The sequence below is a fragment of the Alosa sapidissima genome, chromosome 1 (assembly GCF_018492685.1).
Source record: "Alosa sapidissima isolate fAloSap1 chromosome 1, fAloSap1.pri, whole genome shotgun sequence".
Lineage (NCBI taxonomy): Eukaryota > Metazoa > Chordata > Actinopteri > Clupeiformes > Clupeidae > Alosa > Alosa sapidissima.
The window spans coordinates 5,448,838-5,460,707 of record NC_055957.1 but is presented as its reverse complement, the minus strand read 5'-3'; the positions used below and the strand labels follow the sequence as shown (position 1 = coordinate 5,460,707).

At 46.7% G+C, this 11,870-nt stretch overlaps 2 protein-coding genes across 2 annotated transcripts; both read right to left on the bottom strand.

Annotated features, from left to right (window-relative positions):
* Positions 1-363: 363 nt before the first annotated feature.
* Positions 364-5,031, bottom strand: LOC121721502 (procathepsin L-like). Its single transcript, XM_042108479.1, has 9 exons — positions 4,944-5,031; positions 4,727-4,827; positions 4,443-4,585; positions 3,648-3,854; positions 3,296-3,487; positions 2,634-2,793; positions 2,051-2,156; positions 1,064-1,165; positions 364-587 (listed from the first exon to the last, which is right to left on the bottom strand). Coding segments are annotated over exons 2-9 (1,011 nt in total). The 5' UTR covers position 4,827; positions 4,944-5,031; the 3' UTR covers positions 364-586.
* A 2,471-nt stretch (positions 5,032-7,502) lies between these two features.
* LOC121719692 lies at positions 7,503-8,291 on the bottom strand. Its single transcript, XM_042105489.1, has one exon. It carries the CDS (start codon positions 8,289-8,291, stop codon positions 7,503-7,505), a length of 789 nt encoding a protein of 262 aa, XP_041961423.1.
* Between the last annotated feature and the right edge of the window lie 3,579 nt (positions 8,292-11,870).

Here is an 11,870-nt window from a genome sequence, read left to right as displayed (position 1 = left end):
TAATAAATATACTTTTGGTTAAAATATGCTTTGGTGTGGTCTCCCCTTCATGTTGTGCTCACTACGAGCCAAGTGGTGATGACATCAATGTCAAGACTTGAATTTTGGCAGGCTGAATTTGTGACACTGAAAATTATTGGGCTGAATATTACTTGGCAAACAAATATATACATGGAACAGCCATTTAGAAAAAATATATATTTTTGCCTTGAATTTTGAATGCTGGAATTTTGTTTTCAATTGAAATATAGGTAGACTAGTGTTTGACCCTAAATAACTGCAATACAGAAATATTGAGCTATTGTTATTGTTTTTGTTGTCAGTTTGTGTATTACAGTGCAGAGAAAGAATCAAACACTGTTGGTCTATGCTAGTGTTTTTATTCAGTTAATGCACTTCAACGTGTCCTTTTGCATTAACCACTAATGACACTGATACACTTTAATAATCTAATGCACTGAGCATTAATGACACTGATACACTTTAATACACTTTAATAATCTAATATCCTGTTCAAAATAAATTGTGCATGATGAAACGGTGCATGCTGCGAACTTAAAGCTATCTTCAGATGTCCCGAGTGGCCTCTGTGGGACAAAACAGAAAAATAATGAAAATAGTGAAATATTAGCTCTTAGTGAAATATTAACTTTTTCACAAACGATTCTCTCTAGAGGTAAGGTGTGTTTCAGCCTCATCAAATCTCACCTAAATAGTGCGGACTACTGTGATTACTGTCGTTAAAAAGGAAGGACTAAGGAGACCAATCTGATCTCTCATTACTGTGTCTAATGTTTTCATTATTCCACATTTTAAAAGGCGCCGGGGCATCTGTCATAAACAGATGAATGTACTGCAATTTGAGAGGAGACTGAAAAATGCCTGAGATAACCTGCAGTGTCTGAAATCCTGCGTCATGTAAGTCAATATTGCACCAACTCACTAACCTGCATCATGTAAGTCATTATTGCACCAACTCACTAACCTGCGTCATGTAAGTCATTATTGCACCAACTCACTAACCAGTTATAAAAGAGGCGTAAGACACAATGCCAAGACTCACCATCCGATTACAGGAAACGAAGCGTAAGACGCAATGCCACACTGGTTGCCCTGATTCCTGGACATCTTGATGTAGCCTTGCTCTCCCCAGGACGTGCCCCAGCTAGAGACACATATGAGAGATGGTGACTGTGGTTGCAACCACTTCTGTGTCCAGTAGTTTGTGCAATTCAACACTATAAGATAGCACTGATTTTTGTAACACTTTACTTGAATAGTCCGTCCACAGGTGCTTAGCAGACCATCTGTTAAAAATTCAAGTTCAGTATTGATTGAAAGAGTTGTGAATCAGAATCCTTCCTGTAAATGTACATACTGTGTGTTTTTCTTATGTTCATTTATGATTTTATACCCATTTGTATCTCTGGTATATGCATTCTGTAGATTTAGATTTAGCCTGACTTCCTAAACTCTTCTGCTGGTTCCGAGTGCCTCTTTATCTATACTGGGTGTGTAGGAATCTGTGGCTTTCACACCGTACCATTGTCCTTGAGTAGTGTAGTAACTGCTCCAAGTACTCAGACACTACTTTATTAGCGTAACATTTGGCCAGGTACATCTAATTAACGACCCTCTAGGAATACCTGCCCCTGAGGCCACTCCTGTTCAGTTCCATAATTCATACAGGGCTAAAGATCCCCCCCCCCCCCCCAAACCCCCTTTGTTTGTAACACACTAAAGCTAGGATACCTCTTTCTCTAGTTAGAGATACAGGTGAATCCTTTGGGTGCAACGTGTGTCTCTCCCTTGATATGTTTCCCTGATAGAATAAAGCCTGTTTCCTGATTTGCCATCAGTATGTAAAATTGTTGTTGAACAATTACTGAACAGCAACTTGACCAAATCCAAATCCCAACCTTAACCTTAATCATAAATTGTAGTTATCAGAGTATTACCAGGTGTAGATACATAATCTGTGGCAGGACCATCCAAGTAAAGTGTGACCCTGATTTTATTTGAGTTCCAATGATGAGTGGTTTCAGCCTACCTGTTCTTCACCAGCCAGTAGTCTTGACCTCCCTCAGTTCCATAACCCACCACCAGCACAGCGTGGTTCACATTACTGCTGCTGCAGTAGGAGTCGTAGAAGACACCTGTGCAAAACAATTAATAACCAAATAATTATTTAATAATAAAATAAAACTGAAACTTTGTCCATCTACCCATCCAACTCCACAGATCACCATTATATTCTGTGGCTCCTTACATCTTATCAATTAATTAATTAATTAATCAATCAAAACAATTAATCACTAAATTAACAAAATCATTATGTCTCTCTATTCATCCAACTCCAAAACCCACCGTTCTACACTGAGCCTCATGGTGGTATGTATAGATAGATAGATAGATAGATAGATAGATAGATAGATAGATAGATAGATACTGCTAACCAGCAGAAACAGTAGGTATATGAGGCAACCCATCGGAGTCATAGTTCTAGCAGTGAACAACAGGTATATAAGACAACCCACCGGAGTCATAGTTCTAGCAGTAAACAGTAGGTATATGAGGCAACCCACCGGAGTCATAGTTCTAGCAGTAAACAGTAGGTTTATGAGGCAACCCACCGGAGTCATAGTACTGGAAGTCTGAGGCATCCACGGCCACAGACACAGGTCCCTGGGCCACATAGCTCTGTAGTGCAGATTCATCACCCTGGGGTGTTACATCAGTATACCCCCTGCAGGTCACAGCAACACCAGCTGGATCAAAGCGGCAGTTTCCGTCCTGATAGATAATGAAATAAGGAAACGTGCTAGAACATACCTCCGTCTTACATTTGCCCAACATCAAGATTGTCTACATTAGAATAACACTGCATTTCTTGAGTTTATTTACATGATTGTAAATAACTGTGATGTTATCAACAGCTTCCTCTACAACTTGAACTAAAGGAATTAGTCCTAATTGTAATTTCAGATTTGTACAGTGTTCATATCTGTCTTATATGAAGCTATAAAGGCATTGCAATACTCATCACAGCATGAGATATAGAACAATACTCTGATGCCTTGTTCTGGAGGTTTTACACATAGACCTATAGCTCTGTATATATGCTAAACAAGCGTTGTGCTGGTAATTACTGGATAGCAAAACGCTTCTTTGAAAAAAACAAGAAAATGTATTTACATTTGTTTCCCTCCCAGAGTCTGTTCAGTTTGGACCTTTGAATCAGTGTATATCTCATTCCACCTGGAGTCTAGGGAAGAAGTTGATGTGAATATCGTACCTCTCCCTCGTACGGGTAATAGCCCTCGGTGTCGACCCCTCCGGTATCAGTGACATATTGAAATGCGGAGTCCATCCAGCCTCCATTGCAGCCCTTGTTCCCATAGGACCAGGAGCAATCCACCAGCTGCTGCTCACTCAGATCGTACAGGTCTCCATAGTTTATGCAGTAGTGGGACTCCAGCGCACCTGTCTGGATTGCATGATAACATGACAAGTTAGATTATATCCTTACAAATGCATGCAAACACACACATACACACACACAAACAAAGACACACATACATACACACACACACACACACACACAAACACAGACACACACACACACATACACACACATTCACACTAACCGCGCTGAAGGCCCAACAGGATCCACACTGCCCCTGGTCTTTGACATACGTGACACATCCACTGTCCCTCCAGTCCATAGAGGCAGACAGCTTAACAGCGCCCCCTTTAGGTGTTGAAGGCTTTGCGGCTCGGTGGGGCAGGGTTCTGGTCTTATTGGAAGGGATCATGTTCCTGAGGAGGACATTCTCCTTGAATTCCTCACTGTCCTGTAAAATAAGAGGAATTCTCTCTTGAAAACTAAACCAGTAAAGTCTTGAAATCAATCGCAATGATTGAGACAACCATACACTCTTAAAACGAATGTTTTGTCCCTATCTGGACACAGCAATGTGTGAAAAAACAACGCAAGTTGTGTTATTTTCAACATATTGTGTAACAAATATTTAGTTTATTTTTATTCTTTTAAAAAAGCAATTTCTGTTATCCTATTATAATTCTGGGCTCCTCTTCTACCTATGTAGAATAAGTAGTTATTTAATTTCATTAGGCTATTAATTGAATTGATGCTGTTGTTTATTATTGCTATTCTCCTTAATGTAGTTTTACCAACTTTTTTACTGTTAAATTTAACTTTGTTTTTATGTGTATGTCACTTTGGACAAAAGTGGCTGCTAATACCATAACCATCCATACCATAACAAATAAAAAAGGAAACCATACAAACTGTGTTGTCCCTATCTGGACACAGAGATGTGTTAAAAACAACGCAAGTTGTGTTGTTTTCAACACATTCGTTTTAAGAGTGTAGTGAATTTTGTCTTGAGTTATTCTGTGAGAACTAGACCATATCCTACCATGTCGGAGAAGTGGTTCATGCCCATGCGGTAGGTCTTGATGCCCTGGTCAGCCAGGATGTTGTGAGTCAGAACCCTGCGGCGGGTGGAGAGCCAGATGTCTTTGCGCCGGGTCTCCTCCTCAGGGGTCCTGTAGGATTTACCTGTGGACCAAACAGAACAGGAGAGAGAGAGGGATTTTTTACATAAAAGATGCTTCTTTATAGCAGTTATTTTTTGTCAATTGCATGTGTTGAAATATTGATTACAAAAACATAAAAGAAAATCTATCTTTGCCCCCTCACCAAACTTGAGTTTCCATGCGTGGAACTCCAGGTCCTCCAGAGAGAGGCTGGCACAGCTCACCACTGCCAGAGAGGCAGCTGTGATGATCAACAGCTTCATGCTGCAGCACACACAAGAACAACACATGACAAATTACAGAACAGTTCAAATCTTGAACATACTGTATGTGTGTGCATTAGAGACAGAGGCAGAAAGAGAGAGCTTGAATGTTATTACCCGTTTATCCAAGAATTCCTAATCTTTCGATGGTGACAACAGGCAGGTTGATTAGCAAGTGTCCAAAGACGGACTTTTCTACTTTTATGTAGAGGATGCAGGGGCTCTTTTAACCTCACTGCACTCCTAAATCAGCAGTATCCATGTGACCTCAACTTCCTTCTCTGGTTCTTAATTATGCTGAGAAATGGATGGTTGCCAAGAATATGGAAGGGGTCGCGAAATGATTTGTCTGAATATAAGAATAACTTCTAAAAGAAAAATGTTTAAATAAAAACTGGGATATTCACTAGACCTAGAAGTAGACTTACAATTCAACATGTTTCCATAATGTTGCTCGGAAAGTGAATGCTCTGTCTACGCAAAATCAAATCTCTACCTGCCCTCTAACAATGATGAGCTTGCAGATGCGGTGCGTGAGTTTAGCAGTGACAGAACAACCCAGTAGGTTATTGGGATTTGGTTGTTATCAACCGTGTTAATGGACTGTTACACATTCGTGTTGTGCTGACTGTGCTCATAATAAGAGGTCAGGATAGATAAGGAAGAGGACATCTGTCAAAGGTACACATAAGTTCAGCAGCAGTCGGTGATGCATGTGATTTGTGTCAGGAATCACATGGTTTACAAGAAATCACCAGGGTTAAGTATATGTGCACAAATCACACAATGTGTCAAATCTGTATTTGTATCTTGAATTCCTTGAATTATTACATTTTCAGTTATACTGATTAGAGCCTTGTTCTCTGAAGTTTCAGGTCACAAGTCTTAAATGTTTTTATTAGTGGTTTGTTCTTTAACCTTCAACTCAAATTCACACATTCTGAAAGTGTCATATTCCTGTTCATATATGATTGCAATATTATAACCGGCTTTCTTAACAAACACAGAAATACATTGTAGATGTCTGTCAGAAATACTGTATCAAGGCATTAAAGGTTGTAATTACAACCTTTAATGCCTTGATACAGTATTTCTTTGTATATACCTTTATTTACATAACATATTGCCGTTTAAATGGGTTGTTACAGCACAAGGCTATACGTAGATTCTGGTCAAGGGTATAGATGATGACAACAATACGAAACTTACATTTGTGGTGGCTAAGCATGTGAGTTGGGTAAGAAATCACTTAGATTGCATAAGCTGACATGCCATTAGCATGTTTCACAAAACGTCTGGGTTACAGCTGTAACCTCTGTTCCCTGAGTAGGGACCAGACCTATTACTCATGGGACTTGATCGATCGCCAGATGATCCAATCGAAGCTCAGTACTACAATCACGCCGAATGGCAGATGGAAGCGTCAGTCTAGAGCCCGCCCTCTGGCGCTACTATAATACTACTGACGCCCCACCCCTCTGTCTTCTTATCGCTGAGCCCTTCAGCAGAGACACAGAGTGCAGACCAGTAATAGGTCTGGTCCCTACTCAGGGAACCGAGGTTACAGCTGTAACCCAGACGTTCCCTATCGCAGGAACTGCGACCTATTACTCATGGGACCGTGTCCAATCACGCACCATCTGTGTCGAGGCAGGAGGTACCATTCGTACGTGTGACATCACAGTATATGAGGGCACCTGCGGTCATATACGAGTGCTGGGCCAATAATGGGCTAGGACATCCAGAGTATGGAGATACAGTGTATGGCCATAAAGGGGAAGAGAACAAGTGCTTGTGCATACATTTCAAGTACCGGTGAAGCTGGCACCGAGTACGGCCCGTGAAACAGACGATTTGGTTACATCCAGCATGTAAAACCGGGCAAATGTGTGGATGGAAGTCCACCATGCTGCCCTGCAGATATCGTTCACCGACACGCCTTTGTAGAGAGCCCATGAAGATGACACCCCCCGTGTGGAGTGAGCACGTAACCCCACGGGTGGTTCCAGTTTAAGGCTCCTGTAGGCCATTTCAATGGCCTCCACTATCCAGTGTGCCAGTCTGCTCTTGGAGAGGGCCTTGCCCCGTGAGGCTGACCCATGACCCATGACCCATGACCCATGACCCATGACACACAAACAGTTGGTCCCAGCACCTGAACTCTTTAGCTCTATCCATGTAGAGGCGCAGTAGTTTATGCCTCTTCTTCCTCCCAAGCGAAGGGCGGTGGAGAAAAACTCTCCAGCTCAATCATCTGACTCTGGAGAGGAGCTGTAATCACCTTGGGGATAAAAGATGGGTTAGGGCACAGCACCACCTTTTCACCCCCTCCTGAGAAGCGTAAGCAAGATGGATGCACCGAAAGTGCATGTGCATGGCACCAAGTGCATGGCACCAAGGGGTGGGTGCCAGGGCTGGCACCTCCAATGCCAAAGTGACACGCAGAAATAGCCGCCACATACACCTTTATAGTAGAGGCGGCTTTACCTTGGTCCAATAATTCCTGGAGTAAATTCAGGATCACTATGACCGAGCACTGGAAGGGGTCATGACCCCTGGCAGAGCACCACTGGTCAAAAATACGCCACTTTAAAGTGTAAAGTGTGCGTGTGGAAAACGCTCTAGCACTTTGAATAGTTTTTACCACTGCACCAGACAGGCCTGTCTCGGCCAGTTTTACCCTTTCAGCTGCCAGGCTGCTAGTTTCCATAGCGCCGGCCGCGGGTGCCAAATCGTGCCGTGGCCCTGTGTCAGGAGATCCCGACGCAGTGGAATCTCCCATGGTGTGCCCACCGTCAGCCTGCAAAGGTCTGCAAACCAAGGTTGTTTGGGCCACCTCGGGGCGACTAGCGTGAGTGACTGGTGTTCCTCTCTCACTCTGGCCAGGACATGTGGAAGGAGGGCCACTGGTGGGAAGGCATACAGCCGGCCGACGGGCCAGGGGTGTGCAAGTGCATCCACCCCCAATGGGGGGCTGTCCCCTCCCAGAGAAAACCATAGGGGACATTGTGTGTTCTGTCGTGACGCGAACAGGTCGACATCGGCCTTGCCAAAACACGTCCAAATCTCCTCCACTACCTGAGGGTGTAGTCGCCAGTCCACTGCACGTGGACTGCCCCTGGACAGAAGATCTGCACCCACATTGATGCGCCCCGGAATATGTACTGCTCTGAGGGAGAGGATACCATTCCTCTCCGTCCATAAAAGAAGACGGGTCACCACCTGAAATAGAGGGCGGGACCGTATCCCTCCCTGTCGGTTGATGTAAGCGAGGGCAGACGTGTTGTCTGTCCTGATAAGCACGTGCTGGCCCCTCAACATCGGCAGAAACCGTTGGAGGGCCAACCACACTGTGAGGAGCTCCAAAACGTTTATGTGCTGCCTGGACTGGGTCAGAGGCCAGAGCCCGTTCACTGCCACACCCTCGCATATCGCCCCCCAACCTGAGGTGGATGCGTCCGTCATCACTATCTTGCGGAGTGCCACCGTGCCCAGTGGGGCGCCCCTTAAGAGAAATTCTTTCTTTCTCCATATTGACAGAGCTGTCATGCACCGTGGGGTGACTAACACCCGGCGGTGTCTGTCCCTGCATGGGTGTAGTTTTTAGGAACCGTACCACATTTGGAAATGTCTCATGCGGAGCAGGCCCATGGGCAGTGCTACCACTGCCACAGCCATCAATTTGGCACTGTAGAGATGTCACATGTTTGCCCCGTGTGAACATCTTGACTGCTGTCTGCAAATTCCCCATCCGTTCCTGGGACAAGCGAATGCGCATTTCCCTGGAATTCAGTTCCATCCCTAGAAATACAGCAGACTGGGCTGGTGTGAGTACACTCTTTGCGTGATTCACAATAAAACCCAGCCCCTCCAAATGGGCCACAGTCATGGCAACATGAAGAGAGGCTTCTGCTTCTGAGCTGGCACACAGTAACCCGTCGTCGAGATACTGGTAAATTCGCACCCCCTGGTGGCGTAACGGCGCTAGCGCGGCTTCGAGGCATCGTGTGAACACATAGGGGGAGAGGGCTAACCCGAAGGGCAGGACCCTGTACTCGTAAGCTTGGCCTTTGAACGCAAAGCGTAGAAATTTCCTGTGTCTGACGTGAAAGTAGGCAGACTTCAGATCTAGGATTACAAACCAATCGTTCTTGCGAATGCACCCGACTAAACGATGTGGAGTGAGCATTCGAAATTTCCGCGTCATTAAACATTTGTTCAGTGACCTTAGGTCTAGTATTGGGCGCCAGCTTTTGTCTTTTTTGGGGACCAAAAAATATTTGCTGTAAAACCCTTTTGCCATCTCGTGTTTTGGAACACTTTGTATAGCTCCGCTTTGGAGAAGTGAGGTTATCTCGTCCTGTAGGACGTGCGCTTGAGTGACTGGGACAGATGACTCTAACACGCTCCTGAAATGCGGGGGAGGGCGTGCAAAATTCAGCACGTACCCCTTCGTTACCGTTCTCAGGACCCAGGGGCTTACAGCGCACGCACGCCAAGCCTCTGCGTTCTGTGCCAAAGCGGGAAAATTAGTTTCATGTCCGCTCCCTTTATTGCCGAATGAGGGAGGGTCAGAATTTTGGTTTCCCTGTGCAGGGGGCTCGTGAGAGCGGCGGTGCAAGGGGGGGCTACTATTCTTGTCTGTGGAGGGGAGGGGGGGCCAAGCTTTATTTGACTGGGCATGAGATTGGGCAGGTCAAAAGTGTATGTGGGTACATATTCGGGCATATAGATGGGCGAACTGAATGTGCTTGTGTACTTAAGTTTGGGCACATGTGTGGGCAAACTAGATGTGTTTTTGTGCACTTTTCTTTGGCTGTGTCCAGGGAAAGAAAAGGTCTCTTTGGTGGGAGCGGATGGCTGCACTCCCACGTCCCCCTCCTCTTCACTCGCGTCCTAGGGCTGTGTTGGACGCTCCGTGGAGCTCTGCCTGGAGCACGGTTGTTGGCGGTTGTCTCGCCTCCTCTGCAGGTTCTGCTGCTGGGGTGGCGGAGCCTGGGGCGTGCGGAACGGCTGCCGGTTCCAGCCCCTGAGGTACTGGGACTTCGGTGGCGGTGCCAGCGATGCCTTCCCAGCTTCCCTCTTTGGTGGTGGCCTGGGACCCTCCGGGTAGCCGAACGCCGAGCGGGGGGTGGCCCTGTTGATCGTGGCATACAGGCTTTTGAGGAGCCTCTTGGTTCTTCATGTCCGCTTCAAACTTTGCAATCATCAGCGTGACCGCTTCACCGAAAATCCCACGTGCGTTGACGGGTGCATCGAGCAAGGGGCTCTTTTCCGCGTCGGAGAGGCGTGAAAGAGAAAGCCACAGGTACCGTTGTGACACAATCAGAGCACCCATGTTACGTCCTATTGCCTGTGCAGCACACCTTGTAAGCCGGAGAGAAAGGTCCGCAGCTTTCCTCAGCTCAGTCACCACCTCCGGATCCCCACGCGACTCGGCCAACTCCGTGAGGAGTTTGGACTGGTATCGCTGGAGTAAGGCCTGGGTGTTGATAGCGCAAGCCGCTTGACCAGCCGCTAGATAGGCCTTCTCGGTGATCACAGTTTGCTGCTTACCCGCACGGGAGGGCAGCACAGGCTTCTTTCCTATCCTCATAGTTGGAGCCGCGGGGCTTAGGTAGCTAGCTACTGCATCCTCGACTGGCGGGAAACTGAGGTAGCCTTGCTCGTTAGCCTTGTCCACATCCAGAAAGGCATCGAAGCCACGGACCGGGGAGCGGGCCGAATAAGGGTTATCCCAGAATTTCGTCCGTTCCCTGTGAACATCTGGGAAGAGCGGAGTCGGGGCGGGTCCTGAAACAGGCGGCGCACCGAAAAACTCACCATCCAATAGAGAAGCCACCCGCACAGGCGGCTCGGCCGCCGGTATGCCTAGCTTAGCCGCAGCACGTTGGGCTAGCTCGCGTAGCTCTGAGGCTAGCGGCCTGCTAGCCACGTTCTCCTGCGTCAAAGGTGGATCCTCGCTGGATGCTTCCGTTGGCGCATTCAAATCATCAAAATCTTCGTCGGACTCCGTACCGAACACGAAATAGTTTTCAGACTCCGGAGGGAAGTCTCGGGGTAGGACCAGGGGGGGCATGAAGCCGGCTCTGGGTGCCATGTGCTCTGGGGAGGAGGTATCCTCGGGGGCTAGCTGAGTTAGCAGCTCCATAGATTCTTCCTCGTCCTCTCCCTCTGTTGCCTTCGTGGATGCCCGGTTCGGTTCCGCGTCATCCACGGTTAAACGAGTCCAGTGATCAAGACGTTTCTTGATTCTCGCTAGGGGCAAGGAGGCGCAGGCCCGACAGGGGTCTTCCTCGTCCTTGATTGCCGCCTCAGCGTGAGCTCTACCCAAGCAGTCAAGGCAGCGGCGGTGCTGGTTGTCCCCCTTCGCCCTGGGATGACCGCATTGGTAGAGTCGAGACATGTTGAAGTCGAAACGAAACCGTTGGCACTCAAAGCTAGTGAACTCACACCGGCTTGTCGCGAGTTAGAAGCCACACGGTAGAAGCTAACTTCTGAACTTTGAAATGCTAAGTACTGCAAGTACGAGCTGTTGGCCATTCAATGCGAAGCGATTAAAAAGACAGAGGGGTGGGGCGTCAGTAGTATTATAGTAGCGCCAGAGGGCGGGCTCTAGACTGACGCTCCCATCTGCCATTCGGCGTGATTGTAGTACTGAGCTTCGATTGGATCATCTGGCGATCGATCAAGTCCCATGAGTAATAGGTCGCAGTTCCTGCGATAGGGAACCCATAGAGTCTAAGTGTCAGTGACAAAAAGTGTTCATGTTCGTTCCTCTGGCTGTTAACATCCAGATTATTACAGAAAAAGTGGTTTTAGTGAATATGGACACATGGTCACAGAAACAGGCATAACAAGGACAGGATGGGTTTTAGTGAATATGGACAGCCACAGAAACAGGCATAACAAGGACAGGATGGGTTTTAGTGAATATGGACAGCCACAGAAACAGGCATAAGGACAGGATGGGTTTTAGTGAATATGGACAGCCACAGAAACAGGCATAACAAGGACAGGATGGGTTTTAGTGAATATGGACAG

What these genes read in the sequence shown, in the direction of transcription:
- LOC121721502 (XM_042108479.1), bottom strand. Translation starts at nt 4,826, where the DNA reads ATGAAGCTGTTGATCATCACAGCTGCCTCTCTGGCAGTGGTGAGCTGT. An exon ending in CTTCCAGTACTATGACTCCG is followed by an intron (nt 2,157 to 2,633) that starts GTGGGTTGCCTC and finishes TGTTTTGCACAG; the next exon opens with GTGTCTTCTACGACTCCTAC. An exon ending in TACTGGCTGGTGAAGAACAG is followed by an intron (nt 1,166 to 2,050) that starts GTAGGCTGAAAC and finishes ATGTGTCTCTAG; the next exon opens with CTGGGGCACGTCCTGGGGAG.
- LOC121719692 (XM_042105489.1), bottom strand. Translation starts at nt 8,291, where the DNA reads ATGACGGACGCATCCACCTCAGGTTGGGGGGCGATATGCGAGGGTGTG.